A 17,960-nucleotide genomic window follows, 5' to 3' on the forward strand; every position below is an offset into this window, starting at 1 on the left:
ACCTCCATGTAAAGAAGCAGCTGGGTTTGTCTGCATGCCAGCATGACTTGTGGCACAGGGTAAGTGCTGTCCTCGTGCGCTGACGGGCTGGCTGGGTAGAGGCATCTCCCAGCGCGGCGGTGTTTGATGCGTTTGATTCTTCCGTGCGCTGTGGGCTGCTGCGCTGGGGCTTTAGGGCATGGAGCAGGCTGAGCAGCCCCCATCTGTCTGCCCCACACACAGTTTCAGTGGTAGTATTCTGAACAGAAGACTTTTGTCCCTCTTCATTCAAACTTCCACTGGGTCGAAATGCGCTCTTTTTCTCCTTTTTTCTCTTCTTGTATTAATTTCCAATGCATATGGATTCACTCCGTAAACGCACTTCTGTTTGTCACACAAATCGTACGCGTGCTCCAGGGAGACGGTTCTGTAACTGGGCTCTGTCAGCTGCAAAAGCACAGAGTTCTAACACTTCAGCTTTAGCGCTTTAATGAATCCTTTGGTTTGTTTCTGGGGTATCCCAGAAGGTGGGCTGGCTCTCCGAAACGGGCTCTGCCCCCTCCCGAAGGAGACCTTGGCGTGGCAGCGTGCGCTGTGCCGCCAGGTGAGTAGGTGAGATCGCTGACGTCTCATACTGTCTCTTCTACGAGCTCAGAGTACTTCAGCTGAACGCAGACAGTCATTTCCCTTATTGCAAACCCTATAGTGACAACGTTAATTCACCCCTGCCCTTTTTAAGGTGATTTATGGCAGAACCAATATGAGGGAACAGATGAGCATTCCTGCGTCTAGGTTCAACTGCCATTTAATGATCGCAGTCAATATTCCCTTGTTTTGAATACTCAACATCATGTTCAAAACCGAGTGCTTCGCTGTAAGCTGCGTGCAGACCACGCAGGATTAAATGGGGCTTCTAGTGTGATGCATATAACAACCTCTTAAATGATTAGGACACCTGTTGACATTAATATAGAAGCATGCATGAAAACAAGTGTGCCACACACTGAAATATATGTACACAAATATTAAGAGGATTAGAGAAATTGCTGAAATGGATAGAGTGCCGTTCAACACACACATGTCTGGAATCTAAGCAGAATGGAAATAACATACACAGAGCTGATCCTTTGTTGGATGGTGCTTTTTTTCAGTGGTTCCTCTGGGGTATAAATGGCTCTGTACAAGGAGGTCATTTGCTTACACTTAAAATTTCTGTTTGATATATATCTTTGTTTGGAATCTGCCTCTGATTCGTAACCACCTTCATTTAGTAGCTGCCACCTTTGCCATGTGAGCTGCAGGAACAAGTAATTAAATTTAACAGAAGCCACCCTTGCTTTGAAGCTGCCCTGGATTTAGAGCCACAAGGAGAAGCAATTAAACTCTGGCAGCCAAGGATTCAAACTGAAGTTATGTAGTGACTTTTTTTTTAAGGACTTTTTCTCTGTAAATGGGTTTGGATTGTCAGATCTGACTGGATTCAAAGCTGTAGAAATTTATTTCTTTGGGAAATCTTCTCTTGGAGCAAAGTTTAAAAAAATCCCAACAATTAGATGTGAAATGGGGATCGGTTGTGAGGGTCTAGGACATTTTTAATCCTTTTGAACAAGCTTCCAAAAACGAGTTTGTTCTTCTCAGTGAAGTGCTGAATGGCAAAGGGAAGCGTGGAAGGAAGACATCTGCATGTCTGTTTATTTGCAGGCAGGTCAGCTTGTCAGCAGCCTAGGATGGAGATTCATTAGGGGAAGGCATTTCTTTGCACTAGAATGTATTACAAGCACTGTGTAAAGCTGTTGGGGGTTTTGAACCAGCAAGAGGCAGGAATTATTATTTCACTTTTGTGATTTTACCAAAAAGTAGTCTTTAAATTAAAGGGAATAATACTCCAGAATGCCACACTCAGTGCCAAACATAGTTGTAACTATTTGAAAATATTTTTAGGAGTTTCCTGTAAAAGATCAGAAAAGATTCAGTTGAAAAAGGTCTGCTTGCAATGCAGAGTTTACTCAGAAAAGCAAACTGTAATTCAGTTAATACATACAAGGCGGCAAAATTGTCCTAATCTTCATCAGCTCTTGGAAACGTTTGTAGAGCCTTAGCTAAGCCAGAGGCGCGTGTGAAAAATTTAATTATTGTCATGCATGTCTTTTGCAATACATGCTTTTCTGTTCTGAGAAAAAAAAAATGCTCACGATCTCATTACAGGGATACGTTCATGGTTCATGATCTGTGGATCAGACTCGGCGAGCTGATAGTCCTCTGACTGGAGTCATGGTAAAGCTGCACTGGCCATACCCAGGGCAGTGTCCGGGATCAGGTAACTTGCTGGGAAAATGTCTTATTGTATCACGGGCCATGATGAGGTAGCTGGGGGCAGACACTTTGGAACCGGCAAGCTGTAGGTCCTGAAGATGACTTCCCTAGCAATGGTGACCAGTCTGTAAGAGGGGAATGGGCAAACAGTGCTGAGGAGCCACTCTGGGGAGCCACCAGCTCTGCGAAGAATGTTTGACCCCAGCGTTTTGGATGTCCCAGCTGTAATTTTTGACAGGGGGTCTGGGTTATTCAAAGCGGGTATCGCAGGTGACAGTGGCCCAAGGTCTATTTTTACAGCAATTGTTGGTCGCTCAAAAGTCAAACCTACAATGCTGGGAGCTGGGCAGAAAGAATGTTACATTGGAGAAGTCCAAAAAGAGGGATCCTGTCTTTGAATTATCTAATTGACCGTGGCATAGTTGCATCCTGGGATGATCTGGAACTGATCTGGAGACATGTCTATGAGTGTGAGCTGAGAATCAGAGCCAGTGAAAGGCCAGTGCTGCTGACTGAAGCCCCCCTCAATCCTCTGCAGAACCGGGAAAAAATGGCAGAGATCATGTTCGAAGGCTTCGCAGTGCCGGCTACATACATGGCAGTCCAGGCAACTCTGGCACTCTATGCCTCGGCCCGTGTGACCGGAATAGTCATGGACAGTGGGGATGGTGTGACCCACACTGTCCCCTTACACGAAGGATACTGTTTACCCCATGCTGTCTCCAGGCTGGATATTGCTGGCCGGGATATCACCGAATATCTTATGAAGCTTCTTTTGGAGAGTGGACACACTTTTGTTAGCACAGCTGAAAGGAAAATTGTGAGAGATATCAAAGAGAAGTTGTGCTACGTAGCTTTAGACCCTATCCAAGAAATGAAAATAAAGCCAGAAAAAATCATGAAAGAATACGAATTGCCTGACAACAATATCATCCAGATAGGCAGCCAGCTCTTTCGTGCACCAGAGACCCTTTTCAAGCCTGCAAACACTGGAGTTGAAGCTCCTGGCACGCACAAAATGATCTTCAACAGCATCATGAAGAGTGACATCGACGTGTGCAGGAATCTTTATGGCAACATCCTGCTCTCAGGTGGGTCCACGCTCTTCCCCAGCCTGGAGGAACAGATCCTGAAGGAGATGAAGCTGCAAATGCCTGCTGGCATGTTTGTGAGGATCATTGCACCCCCCAAGAGAAAAAACTGCATGTGGATTGGGGCCTCCATCCTCACCTGCCTGGCACCTTTCAGAAAGATGTGGGTCACCGTGAGCGATTACTGGGATTTTGGGGCAGCCGTCATTCACCGAAAATGCTTTTAAGGAGAACGTCAGACCGAGCGAGCGGCTTGCTCGGCTTGCTAGGACGATGTACGAGCAGGAAACCCTGCCAAGAGCTAACTGACCTAAAAGGTGCTATAGCTGCTTGTGCGTTTGTTGGCTGACAAAACCTGTATGAAAACAAAACATTGAAAACTTTGGTAATGACGATCTTATTATCATCCCCCTTCCTCTTCCCCTAGCCCTCCGCAGAGTTTACAGGTGTGCACGTGTCACCGGGATGCAGCAGCTCCTCAACCGCCTCGCCGTCTGCCTTGGAGTCAGGTGGGTTGTAGCACACCTCCTCTGCTGGGGGATTCCTCCCTCTAAGGTCTCTGAGATATCTGGGGTTTCCATTCTAGAAGTAGCTCTCATGTTATTTTTGACGTCATTAAAAATGTTTCCTTTAGAAACCCAGCAAAACCCCAAACAGAATCCAAATACAAATCAATGCAAATGCAATTACTGTAACCGACCCTCCCCTGTGCCTGAGGGTCTGAAAAAATCCATTGATTCTCGGCTGTAATTTATCTGGGAGGTAAGAACACCCAGTTTCACTTCCAAGTACTATCCCTGGACCAAAACGCTCCCTGGAGGGAGCGGCGTTGCCGGGGCGGCTGCGGAGGAGGATTGTGAGCTCAGCCCAGATCTGCTGCAGGATCTAGAACGCTTCTCCAGGCACAGCACCATCCTGCCAGCATGTCCGACGCCGCGGTGGCAGGGACCCCAGCAGTGGTTTTCGACTTCGGCTCTGGACAGCGTAAGGCCGGTCTGTCAGGGGAACAGGCACCCCGTTCGGTGATTTCTACCGTTGTGGGATACCCCAAATTCAAACTTGTCATGCTCGGGGTGAATCAGAAGGACTGCTATATCGGGGAAGAAGCGCAGTCCAAAAGGGGCATTTTGTCCTTCTTGCCCTGTGGAAAATGGGGTAGTTACATCCTGGGACGACATGGAGAAGATTTGGAGATACCTGTATGAACATGAACGCTAAACTGAGCGAGAGGCCAGCGCTGCTGACCGAGACCCCACTCAATCCTTTGTCCCACCGAGACAAAATGGCTGAGACGATGTTCGAAAGCTTCCAGGTGCCTGCCCTCTTCGTGACTCTGCAGGCGCTGACGGCCCTGTACGCCTCTGCCCGCCCAACTGGACTGGTGCTGGACAGTGGTGATGGTGTCACCGTCACCGTCCCAGTCTACGAAGGCCGGTGTCTGCTACATGGCATTACCAGGCTGGACTTTGCAGGCAGAGGTGTCACCAAATACCTTGCTAGGCTGCTCTTGGAGACCGGGCACTCCTTTGTCAGCACAGCAGGGAAGGGAATGGTCAGGGATATGAAGGAGAAGCTGTGCTATGTTGCTTTAGATCCTAGCCAAAATATGCAGCCTGAAAAACTTAACTGCGAGTACATTGTCCCTGACGGAAGGGCTGTCAAGGTGGGAGACCAGCTATTCCGAGCTCCTGAAGCGCTTTTTGTGCCTGCGGAGGCAGAAATCCCAGGGCCAGGCGTTGGGAGGATGGTCCTCTGGAGCATCACCAGGTGTCACGAGCATACCCAGTCCAATCTCCTAAGGAACGTGCTGTTATGGGGCGGGTCAACTCTTTTCCATGGTTTCAAGGAGAGGCTTCTGAAGGAGCTCCAGACAGGACTTCCCAACGCAACTCACATCAAGATCATCTCGCCGCAAGATCGGATGTACTCTGCGTGGATTGGAGCTTCCATTCTTGCCAGCTTGAGAACATTTAGGAATATGTGGGTTACCAGGGAAGATTATAATGAGGTTGGACCAACAGTACTTCAGAGAAAATGCTTTTGAAAATTTCAGTAGGACCATCCAGGAATTTTTTTTTAAGCGCCAATCTGAACAGATGGAGAGCAGTTAATAAATCAGTGCAAAAATAATTGATTTATAGTAAGGGATTTTATAGCTTACTAAAGAAAGTTCCCTTGTGCATTGGGTTGAAGAAAGAGTCCTTGTTCAGAGCGTTTTTGCTATCCAAGATGTTGGTTTTAATTCTAGAAATGTGTTGATCCCTGCTAGAACTGCAAACAGTTTGTCAGACTTTTAAACACTCGAGAACAAGCCACCTCCATCCCATGCCCGTGGGGGCTGGCTCCTTGCCATTCACCGTAAACTTCCAACGAGTGGAAAGAGACCTCTCTGATGGAGAACCAGAAGGCTTGGGGGTATTGCTGACCCTTCCCCATAGCACTGGAGATCTGCTCTAGCAGCTGTGGAGGAGCTCGGAGGGGACGGAACTTCTAAATTTGTTTTTGCTCATGACCTGAGAACAAGTTGGTCTGGCTGTTAGAGCAGAGCCCTCGGACCTGGAGAGTCTCTGTGCCATCAGCAGCCTTGCCGTGTGATTTGCCATGTCACATCACGTAAAACGTTGCCCCTGTTTGTCCATCTGTGGGGTTTCACTAATATTCTAGCATAAGCACTACATGAGACTACATTTAGATAATTTAATATAATGTTAATTAAAATTAGGAAATTAATTAGAGAGCTCAAGGTGAAAGGTATCTACTTTGGGTTTATTCTTGGAGGACTCCTGAACAAATGTTTTGATGTCAGGTATCTAAGAGAAGGTGGAGGCCTTGGTCCCTAGCTGACACGGATTCTCTTTCGGGAAAAGCTGAATATGTTAGGAGGAAGTGTTACTCCTCTACCTTATCACCATCACAGAGCTAGAGAAAGTGGCAAAATAATCCTGCAAATATTTGCTTGAATTACTAAGCAAATCTGCCTTGCCAAGCTCATTTTTACAAACAATTCCACTAAATAAGCTTAACTAACATAAATATCATGGCTAACTGGTTGGATTTCCAAAGTGAACTTACGAAATTCCTAACAAAGGTGTGAATTTTCAGTGGTGAAATTTGCATTCAAATAAACAACCTTAAAATTATGCGTTTACAGTGATCACCTTTATCCACACCTGCAAAGACATGCACTGCATCCAGTCAGGCAAGAGAGATCTCGTCATCATTTGTGAAACTAATTTGCACTATGATTTCTATATTGTTCAAAGAGTATTTGGAAAAAAAAAAAGCCTCAAGATAAACCTGAGAACTTCTTGAATTTGTCCAACACTAAAGGGAAAACAGGAAAAGAGCTGAAAGCTGTCCTGTTAATTATTCGATGCAGTGTCTGGCTATTTTCATTCCGCTCCGGAGATGAATCTTCAAACTCATGGATGCCCTCTGCTGCCTTGGGACTGATTAGTCAACTGTCACCTCCTCTCGCTGCCCTTTGAAGGATAACAGCACGCTTCTCCTTTCCTACAGGACATTTACAAGTGCCCTGAAGAGAGGCACGTCTAAGCCCGTGCTCAGGTGTCCACCGAGCCCTGGAGCGCTTCCTCAGCAGGGCAAGAGGAAAAATACAAAGGGCTGAAAGACCCAGCTGCGGAGGACGTGGGCAGGGGAGTGGAGGCCGATTTGTGGATGCCTCCAGCAGTAACTACGGCAAGACCCACCTAACCTCATCTTCCTCAACGATCAGAGTGACAGCATAAAGCAAAGCCTGGAGTACAGCACATGGCTTTCCTGCTCCGCTGGGGCCCCAAGGCTTCAGAAAGTTGAGATCTACATTACTCCATCAAGTTAATTCAAGTGTTCAGAGCACTTTTAGAGCTGTTCTGAAATCAGAATCAGCAATCTTCGATCTTTCTTCTATTACAGTATGTTACCTTTTAGCAGCCCACTGGAAATGTGTAAACAAACGAGGTACAACTGTAGACAGTTTAAATATTTTACAGCTCACTGACTTCCATATGAGGAGGGATTTGGAGTAACTTAAGTGTTTAGACTCCTGCTCCAATAATCTAATGCAAATAAAAATGCAAAAAACAGTGTGCTGGAAAGCAGAGGGAAGCAGGGCGAAGAGTGCAGCTCAAAGTTGTGGTCAGGAAGGAGAAAAGAAAAGGAAGAAGCGTGATAACTCTGCAACCCCAGGTGCAGACGCAGAGCGTGTTTGGAGAGTGACACCTAGCAGAGCTCTGTATGAGATTTCACCCTCGCAGAACATGATATTGCCTGATGTAATCCAGGATGGATTCACCGATGCCAAACTTGTTTTACATCAGGGGACCTGCTTCAGCTCCTCCCCGCTGAAAATCATTCAACAAACCGTTATTACAGGGTGCCCGTAGCACTGGTTTGGCCTGGCTGTTTCCATTTACCTCTTAGATGTGACTTTGCTCAAGGACGCACAACGAGATAGCAGCGGCTGGCATGTGCGCCGTGGCTCCAGACTTGATATCAGCCTCTTCGGTCTCTTGGTCACCTTGTGCCTCCATCACTGTGCAGGGCACGGGAAATTCATTACTTTGTTTACATTTCATTTTTGCTTTGAAGGCATCTGTGGTCTCAGTCATTTGGGACCTGATTCCCTCCGCCCTCACGCCGTCCAAAACAAATTGCAAGAATCCTTGCTCTGATGCCTTTCCACCTGTGCGCTACCTGTCCTGTGGATACGCAGAGGATTTAAATTGTGAATGCCTGGGATCTTTCCAGCCTCAGGAAAGCAACACCAGTCTGATGAATGTGGGTCTGGTTTCAGCGATTAGAGAGGCCTGAGTTAATTCCTAGATTTACCAGTGATTTGTAGTGGAATGAAAAGTTTAATCTTGGGCACATCAGATACTGGTTTCCACTCATAAACGCTCGTCTTCTGTTCCATCCTTCACTCGTCCTGCAAGCGATTTGGGAGAAGTGTTGTCTCTTGCTTTAAGGACATGTTTCAGTGCAAAGATCTGGATCTCTGGGGCCAGGAGATCAGAAACACGCAATCGTTTGTGAAGTTTGCGCTGGAATTACATAAAAATCTCAACCTGCTCCTGGTAATTTTTTCCCTCCCTCCGCAAGTCTCATTTAAGTTTCAATCCAGCAGCAGCTCTTTATTTTCTTTTAAATGTCAAACAATTCATCATTTTGCACTTTCCCCATTCCCTGTGAATTTGAAGGTTTTATTGGTACGCAGTAATGTCAGCCTGGGACAATGCGCACTGATTACCCAAAACAATGTGCTTCTTGTCACCCTGCCCATTTCTGCTTGCGAGCTCTCGAGAACTGTACAAGAGCTCTTGCTTTCTCCCTCTCCTCACTGTTATCATGTGCACAATAAAAGGCTGGATTCAAATATACACGAGACAAATAATGACTATCTTTATTATTCAGCCCTCCTGTCCCCTGCCCTCACCCATGCTGAGCCGGGTGAGCACGCTGCTCTGAAAGGTGCCCTCACCCCTGCCTTGCAGCTCGCGGCTCTCGAGGAGGATGATGATGGACGGGCAGCTGGTTCCGATGGCAGCCGGAGGGACGGTGCCAAGCACATCCCTTCAGAGCGGGGGGACACGAGCCCCTTTGTCTCCGCAAGCGGGGCGATGCTTCGGGCACCGCGCAGAGGGGCCTGAGCTCACGGAAATGCCGCGCTCGCCGTCCGACCACGCCAGGGCTGGCAGCCATGCGCAGCGAGCAAGGTCAGATCCGAATTGCCCGGGTAAATTAGGTGTTTGTTCACCACATGAGGTCGGAATGAAGCGATGCCAGCAGGCCAGCGTGTGCAGCCCACCGCCGACAGACCAGCAGCGGTCAAAGATGCTCGGCAGCGTGGCCGTGCAGAGCGGCGGCCATCCCGAAGCCCAGCGCAGACCCGGCGCAGCCAGGAATGCCGGAGAAGGAGCGGTAAGGCGAAGGCTCTGCACCAGGCAGCCTTTGTGGGGGTGTCCTGCAGAGGCGGGGGTGGAAACCACGCTCAGACGTGGCCAGAAAGGGCAACCAACGGCAGATAAACCCCAGTCCTGCTGGTGAGTACGGGCAGCCCCGTCAGTTCATTCACCAAGCAACTGGCAGGCTCACCTCCATATCCCCGACTTTGGGAACATCCAGGTGAGCACCGGAATATGAGGGGTTTGATATGAAGCAGGTAAGAATGTTCTAGAGCTTTTCCCAGCGGAGGTGTCACTACATGGAGTAAGATGCAGCTCTGGCTGAGAGAGGCTCTGCAGTCATTGCACACCCACCCACACGAACACGTGCACCCACATGTACACACACACACACTGATTCTATTAAGCCATTCCATGCAAGTATTTTATATATGTATATATATTTTTTTATTTGGAAAACTTCAGAGTGCCTTTTTTCACACGCAGTAAAGTTAGCTTTGCTGAGATTCATTAGTCCCCTTTCCCCCTGTGTGTAAATGGATCTCTCTCGGTTATGCAATGCAAGGGTACACAAGCATGAAAAGTGCAAAGGCAGCCAAAAAAAGCATTGTTCTGAACTCGGACGTGTAAAATATTCATATTCAATAATAAAAAATAAAAAAACAGCCCTTAATAAAACATTCATAGCGTAAAATATGCATTGTCGTTCCATCCCCAGGGCTGCAGCGGTTTCCAGACCAACATGTTACATGGGTTTTCACTGCCATGTTTTACTCCATTAATTCAAAACCAATTCACTCACAGACATCCCGGTATTAGGTGCCTAAATTGATTCTGATTTCTCTAAGGGCAGTGTATCTATGACTACAGTAATAGCTGGTAGAGGCTGTGCCTGTTCAAAGCGTCTGTCCGTACGCCGTGCCGGGCACCGACACGCAAGCCAGCGCGGAACAAGCCGGGGAGATCTTTTAGCACGGTGCTTGGACCACCACTGCACCCCTATTTCCTGACTGAGCAAATCAGCCAGCAGTTAGCATGGCTGAGCAGCTCTCCGTAGAAGAGGGAGCACCTTTTGAACAAGGTGAGGCGTCTCCATACAGCGCTGCCCCACACCCTGCAGAACCACCTGCGGAGCTTCGCACCCAGGGCGGAAGAAAAGGAATAATCCCGTCACTGTATTAGAGGCAGGTGGACACAACCACCTGGCTCAGATCCTGACCAAAATATGTAGCAGAGCCAGGAATTCAATTTAGATTTTTCTTCGTCCCCATCGAGTGCCGTAGCTGCAAGGCCAAGCTGTCCCAGTACGTGGATGTGCATCCCAAATGGTGATGAAGGCAGGATGGGACAAGGGAGAGAGACGCTGCGCTGGCAGGGTGCACCAGTACCAGAACTCTTTGTTCCTGCTCAGGAACACATCGTCAGGCCAGAGCTCTGCCAAAGAGACGCAGCACAAGCCCTCTGCTCCAAGCAAGGAGGGCCTGCTGTTGCTTTTACCCTGCCCACTCGGCTGGTTGCAGATCTTCGACACGTTGTGCCGCTCTGCTCGGCGACGGGGGATCCGGAGCAGCGGGCAGAGGGTCGCGTGCCGGGCTCCGCCACTGCGCTGCTCCGGACACTGATGCCGGTGGAAGCTGCCATTTCACACGTTTGTTTTGCATGAGTTGCGTTTGGCACACTTTGCCTTGTGGCCTTACTGGCAAAACTGGAACTAGAAGACCGGTCCCCTGCTTCGATGGCTGCACTGTGCTGCTCCGGTGACATGGGCTGTGCTGGTCCCGAGAGCCCAGCCGTAGGGGAGAGTATTAAAGCGATATTACAAGTGTTGCTAAAGAAATGAGAACTCAAGAACAAGAAGCAAGGTTCTGAACTTAAAATATTGTGCCTGACAATTTTTATGAAGATATATGGGAGAAAAGAATGAGAAACTCCAAAACAACCAAAGCTTCAGATGTTTCTTTTATCTAAAGTATAGCTAGTTAAATGTTTTACATATAACAAGTCCCAAGGAGCATAAATCAGGCGATGTAAGATATGTTTTATAAAGACCTCAAAATATAAGTTCTTTACCTCCCACATTCTCGGGCCAAATATTTTAAATGGAAAAACATGTGGGACAATAAGCGTGTATATTGCCCACGTTTTTAATGACCATTCCCACCCAGGTGATTTGTTCTGTGTCCACAGTCTGATATTTATATACCAGGAAAGGGAAGAACAGGAAAAAAAAAAAAAAGGAAAAATCTGATGTTGGAAAAATTTGACCACAATTGACAGTATGGAAGTAAAGAAATGTGCTGTGATGTGACAGCTGTCAGTCATGTCGGAGATATTTCTGCTTGGTGGACAAAAGTGGTAGAAACTGCTCTTCCTCACCGCAAGCTCCAGATATGCTTCTAATGGGTGTCAAATCTGAGCCACAACACCAGTCTTCACTGACTTTGAGTATCATTCTCATTTGCATTTGCCAGTTAATTTTCCAATGGTTTTGGATAAAAACATTTTTCTTCTGGAATTATGCTTCTATGTTGTTCACACAGAGAAAACAAAACTAACTCACCGTGGATGTAAGGGCGGCACCATTCAATCTGAAAAAGGCCGAAATCCCAGGGCTGGCTCCTGCTGCTGGGGCGCGCTGGCAAACAGGCAGGCGAACCGGTTGGGCTATGCCACGCAGGAAGGCCATGCCCTGGGGAGTTCCACAGCTCAGGGCCCCCAGTCCTGCACCTTGCGAGGTCCCTCTCAGTGGTCAGCATGGGAGAGGATGGATCGGTGGGTGGGTGGGTGGGTGGGTGGATGGATGGATGGATGGATGGATGGATGGATGGATGGATGGATGGATGGATGGATGGACGGGTGGGTGGATGGATGGACGGATGGATGGATGGATGGATGGATGGATGGATGGATGGATGGATGGGTGGATGGATGGATGGGTGGATGGATGGACGGGTGGATGGATGGATGGATGGATGGATGGGTGTGTGGGTGGGTGGATGGATGGATGGATGGATGGATGGATGGACGGACGGACGGATGGACGGACGGACGGATGGACGGACGGATGCATGGGCTGCGGGGCAAGGCTCACCAGGCAGCTCCTGAGGGCAGGCAGTGTACGAGGGGTGATGGGAGCGCACAGAGCTGGGGAGAAGAGGCCATTGCTTAACAGCTGTGTGAAGGCTGACTGCAAGGCTGGCTAAGAGAGCTTCTGCCAGCTCTCCTGAGCAGCCAAGAAAGCAGGCTTCAGTCGGGCGAGCAACAGAATTGCCTGAGGATGGCTTGTCACTGCTCACTGGGCATTCTGGAGACCTCTGCTTCCCTCCAGAATATGCCTCAGTTTTTTTTCTTCTTTATTCTCTGTGGCCATGCAGACTTAAAGAGTAATATGATGAGAAATCTCTCTCTTTTGCAAGACTTCCTGACAAATTATTTTTCCTATCTCTCAAACATTTGCCCACGCTTTCCTCCTTTATATTTTTCAGGACCAGGCAATGGTGATGTGCTGAGCAGCATGAATCTAGCTGGGAAAGTCAGCTGAGCAGTGGACTCTGTTCGCAGGCCCCAGGAATGGCTGCAGGTTTGCAACCCCACCCTCCGCAGTCATCTTGGATTCGATTTATTGTGTCTCATTACGCTATCTGCTTCATTCCTGTGTCTGAGAAGGGAGGATGTTCTGAGAGCCTTCACATGGCCGGCCGCACGAAACCACATCCTCGCTATCCCAAAGTTCAGAACATCTGTCTTAATCTGCCTGGCCCTCAGCGCTGCGCACTTGCAGCCTTTGAGAATTTACTGCTTGTTTTTGCAATGAATCTCTCTCCCCAAGAACAGAGAGGGGAATTTGGCGGTGTTAGAAAACACCACTCTCCCTGCGGTTCTCAAGACATCTTGGATCAAATGTAACCCTGCTCATGTCAGAGCCTCGGACCAACCAGGGAACCACTGGTGAACCACTTAGCCCTTGTAATGTAGATGAGCTGAGAAGATTTGGAAAGATTCAGCTCTTCAGATCCTTTGCAACCCTGATAAATCCAAAGGGAAACACACGCGCTGCCAAATTTGTTTTGATGGGTCATTCCTGAATTCCTGCAGAAAACAGTGTTTCTCGGAACAGCACAGCAGAACTACGCAACGGTGCTGGTGGTCCGATGACATGCTCTGAAGTGCTGTCTTGCAGCCAAAGCAATATGTGTTTCCTAGAAGCACATGCCCCTAGAGGAGGAAATCACGGATGCTGAAGGTATCCAAGACAATTGTCCAGATGCTGATTTCAGCCACACTGTTTTAAACCCACTGTTTTCAGTGGATTTACTTTGAAACTGGTTTTTCTTTTACTGGTGTGAGATCATTACTCCCTTATGAGAGCAAGAATAGATCCCTGCATATCCAGAGTACCTGGGGGGTGCTCAGAGCAAAAGGTCCCTGAGAGTCACCTGCTATTTTATTCTCAAGGAAAGAACAGTGGATCAGGCCCACAAATAGAATTAGCTCAGCCCCAAATCGCCGGGTTTTACAGTGAAATAACCAGTCCGTCTCACACGTCTGGCTGCCCCAGTCCGTTAACGGCAGTTCCACCAGTTTGACTGATGTCCAACTGCTTTTATTTTCAGTTTCTGTTTACAGGGAAGTGTCCGTGTCACGAGCAACTAAATGTGTGAGAGTTTTCTTTCAGAAGCCACAGAAGGGATTAAAACCAACAATAATCCATGAAATTACTCCAGAATTGTTTTCTCCTCGAATGTCCTAAGGAATTCCCCCAACTCCTAACCTGTTCCAATTGGCACCATCATGCACTTGAGCTCTAATATCAGTGCAGTTTGTAAAGTTTCCAATTTTTCTGGTGAGGGATTACATGAAACCGAAATAATTCTTTCCATGGGGGATTACATAGCCACTTTTGTTTCTAGTATTCCAGCCCAGAAGTGAGGAACTTTTTCTTGGGTACCTGTTTCTTCTTCAGCTAGGAGAGCTAGTGTCGTTTAGAATATCCAGGCATAAGTCCATCTCATTAATTTCATTCCTAATCATTTAATTCCTAAAGGAACCCGATTGAATAGCCTATCGTAAGGCCAGTCTTTGTATTTTGGCTGAATGCTCTTGGACAGCAAAATTCACATCAATTACATGACACGGTGTTCCCCATTTTAGTGATTGAAATGCATCTGCATAGTTAATTAGATAAAAACTCACCGTGAGGAACTGTCAGCCACTGATGAAAATGACTCATATTTGCGGGGAAAACTGCTACTGATTTACAAGAGTCTGGATCAAATGTCTATTCTCAAATGTTCATTTTTTTTCTGTTCAAGTACCAAAGTGTGCTTCGGGGATTTTTTTGGCAGGGGTTTTAGAGCAGGAAAAATAGGAAATGAACTGGAAAATTTGAAGACTACAGCAAACAAGAAAATCCTGGAAGGAACACACTCTATAGATCCACCCTAGCCATTAATAATATGGAAAGATTTCATTAGAAAAAGAGAGAGGGACGAGAAAAAGAACGAACGTACAAGGAGGCAGTGTTGGTATCAGCGGGCGCAGGATGTCCTCGCTGCTCGGACTGACAGCCAGGGCTTGTGCAGTGCCCTGCTGCCATCACAGCAACAGCCACTGCACTGAAAACTGCGCTTCCGAGGAAGCTGCCAAACCCCAAGCCCTGTGACAGATGGCAAGGGGCTTCTGCAACAGCTCTGCAGCGGCCAGTGTGCTGGGACTGTGCGGAGATGGAGGTGCCCAGGTGAGATGCTTCCAGTGCAAACCATCACGCAAGCATCTCCTCATTGCGCCAACGCATGGGGAACAAAGCGAATAAAGTCACTTTCACAGAATCACAGAATCACAGAATGGTAGGGGTTGGAAGGGACCTCTGGGGGTCACCCAGTCCAACCCCCTGCCGAAGCAGGGTCACCCAGAGCAGGCTGCACAGGACTGCGTCCAGGCAGGTCTTGAATACCTCCAGAGAAGGAGACTCCACAACATCCTTGGGCAGCCTGGGCCAGGGCTCCGTCACCCTCAGAGGGAAGAAGTTCTTCCCCATGTTCAGCTGGAGCTTCCTCTGCTTCAGTTTGTGCCCGTTGCCCCTTGTCCTGTCGCTGGGCACCACTGGAAAGAGTCTGGCCCCGTCCTCCTGACCCCCACCCTGCAGATATTTGTAAGCATATATTAGGTCCCCTCTCAGCCTTCTCTTCTCCAGTCGGAACAAGCCCAGCTCCCTCAGCCTTTCTTCGTAGGAGAGATGCTCCAGTCCCCTCCTCATCCTCGTAGCCCTGCGCTGGACTCTCTCCAGTAGCTCCTCATCTTTCTTGAACTGGGGAGCCCAGAACTGGACAGAGTACTGCAGATGGGGGCTCACCAGGGCAGCGTAGAGGGGAAGGTTGCTGGCACCGTGGTCATCTGAGGAAATCGTTTGTTCGGATGGAGAAACCCCTCCTGCCTCAGCCTGAAGAGCACCCAGCAGGTCAAGCAGCCCCCCAAAAGACACTGCTTTATCTACGAGGGACTGGAAGAGGGCATCGCCTTCGTGCTGGCCCCTTCCTCGTCCACATCCTCCACGCAGCCAGGCACCGTCGCAGGAGCTGAGCCGTCAGAGCAGCGTCCGTGCCGGGGGTGCTGGGACCTGGTCCCCCACCTCCCGGAGCTGCAGCCGGCAGCCTGCCCTTACCCGCTCCCTTCCGACGGGGCCCAGTGAGATACACGGAGCCCAGCAAATTGTTTTGTAAAAAAGGAAATAAAGTGCTGTCCCCTTTCACCCCTCTGTAGCAGGTACCTGCCACCCCATCACTGCCACCTCCCTCCGGCGTGGGGGCCCTTGGAAGGCTCCCCAGTAGCCAGAAAGCTTCCATCACATCAAACACTTCTGTTTGCTGTAACCTATAAACAGCGCACCGAACTCATTATGTTTTTGTGCAGGAAATTGTTTTGTCCTTCCCTCTAACGCACTCGAGGTGATCGTCTGTTCCTCCGCGTCAGTTCCAGGCAAAGTGCGCCGCGTTAAAACTCCCACCCCAGCAAAACAGAGCAGAGCAATTTAAAATCCCTGTTTTCTGCCAAAAGTTTTTGCACCATTATGTCACATCCTATACATCAGAAATCACTGGGAAAGACTTGGGGGTTTTTTCAGCGCTCCTGCTCGCTTCTGGAAATAGAAGTATCAGCAGGTCGAACGACTCCGAGTTATGTTTTATGTATTTCCATAGCACATATGAGGAAGCTCAGTCTTTGTGCTTACAAAACATGCAGTTACTGTGAATAAAAGACTCTAAGCAGTGGAAATGTCAGGAGTACTAAACGCAGACCCTTTGGGATGCCGAACAGTTAACTCCTCTGCGAGACAAAGTCTGTCCCATGTTTGCCAGTGCTGCCATAGTTGCCTTCTTCAAGTAACCATAAGTATGGGGGGGAGTGCAGGTGTGTGTGTGTTACTTGACTGACACAAAGATGAGCTTCACATGTCACCAGGAATTACTGACAGCCCACCTAAAATTCATTAATTGTCTGGCTTTTGACTTGGTCAGCTGAGTTGTCTCAACATGAGTGTTTTATCTCCCTTCATCACGTAATAAATCTCCATTTCTTAGGACACGCAGTAGGAATCTGTCCGTGAAGTCAGCATGCTTGGAGAGCACATCCACGGCAGTGATTTGGTCTCATCCTTCTCTACCACTGGCACATCCATGAAGACGTTCACTACACGTGCAGAGGGGCCATCTCGGGTGGGACAGCCGCCCGCGTTGTGGCTGCCTGCAGAGCGCAGCTCCGTAGAAGGCAGAGAGGGGCAGTGGGGCTGTACTGGGGAGCAGTGGGGCTGTACTGGGGAGCAATGGGGCTGTACTGAGAGGGGCACCAGGGCTGTACTGAGGAACAGCGGGGCTATACCGAGAGGAGGAGGGGGCTGTAACATCACTTGCCTTTCTGCACTGTGCTCCTCATCACCAGCTGATGGCCATGATGCTCCTGACCCCAGCAAGGCCCAGCCCAGGACCTGATGAACTGAATTGAATCCAGCTGGCTGCACTCACCTTAATTACAGCACCTGCCTCAAGCCAATTAAGCCTATATAGGCACCTCCGAGCTACTTCCTAGAAGGGTCCATTCTCTGTCAGAGCAAGGGTTGCTGTGTGTGGAGTCCTCTCGTGCTGACCCGTGAGCTGGCGGCTCCCCAGCCTCTGGAGGTCTGTATGTTCTTCGGTTGTTTCAAGGTAGTGATTTGAAGGCTGGTTCACAGCTATAGGAAACAGAATCAGAGCTGTGACAGCAAAATATGAGCTGGTTTATGTTTGTGTTTTGCCTATCTATGCTGTGTATGCATCAGTAAAGTCTATGCTGAAAAAATTGCTCATGGGTGATGTACACCACAAAGGACTGGATAATCTGCGGCTCCAGCAGGAACCTCTGCAATGTTTGTAGCTTTCTTACTGTGTAAAGAAAACTCTGCTGCCTCGTGAGCGTTAGAGGCCCTGCCCTGCTGCCACCGACATTAGGCTGCAGTGGAAATGGGGGGAAGACGCAGCGCTAGAAGGAAATAAAGTGTTTGCTTCAACTTAATAGTGCACCTTTTCTTCCAGATCTGGTGGGTTCTGATGTTATCGGTGTGGATGCCCAGCTCCTGTATGCCAAGAGAAGGCTCCTCACTGTAGAGGAAGAAGAAAACAACAGATGCAGACCTGGTAAGTAG

General features: G+C 48.6%; 2 protein-coding genes across 2 annotated transcripts; both read left to right on the forward strand.

Annotated features, from left to right (window-relative positions):
• Positions 1–2,437: 2,437 nt before the first annotated feature.
• LOC104329322 (actin-1) lies at positions 2,438–8,730 on the forward strand. Its single transcript, XM_009934426.2, is given in 3 exon segments — positions 2,438–2,661; positions 2,664–3,892; positions 6,535–8,730. Coding segments are annotated over 2 exon segments (1,125 nt in total). The 5' UTR covers positions 2,438–2,483; the 3' UTR covers positions 3,611–3,892; positions 6,535–8,730.
• Positions 4,195–6,557, forward strand: LOC104329321 (actin-related protein T2-like). Its single transcript, XM_075437398.1, is given in 3 exon segments — positions 4,195–4,518; positions 4,520–4,594; positions 4,596–6,557. Coding segments are annotated over 3 exon segments (1,119 nt in total). The 5' UTR covers positions 4,195–4,306; the 3' UTR covers positions 5,428–6,557.
• Positions 8,731–17,960: the final 9,230 nt, after the last annotated feature.

This window comes from Opisthocomus hoazin, chromosome 16 (genome assembly GCF_030867145.1).
Source record: "Opisthocomus hoazin isolate bOpiHoa1 chromosome 16, bOpiHoa1.hap1, whole genome shotgun sequence".
NCBI classification, from domain to species: domain Eukaryota; kingdom Metazoa; phylum Chordata; class Aves; order Opisthocomiformes; family Opisthocomidae; genus Opisthocomus; species Opisthocomus hoazin.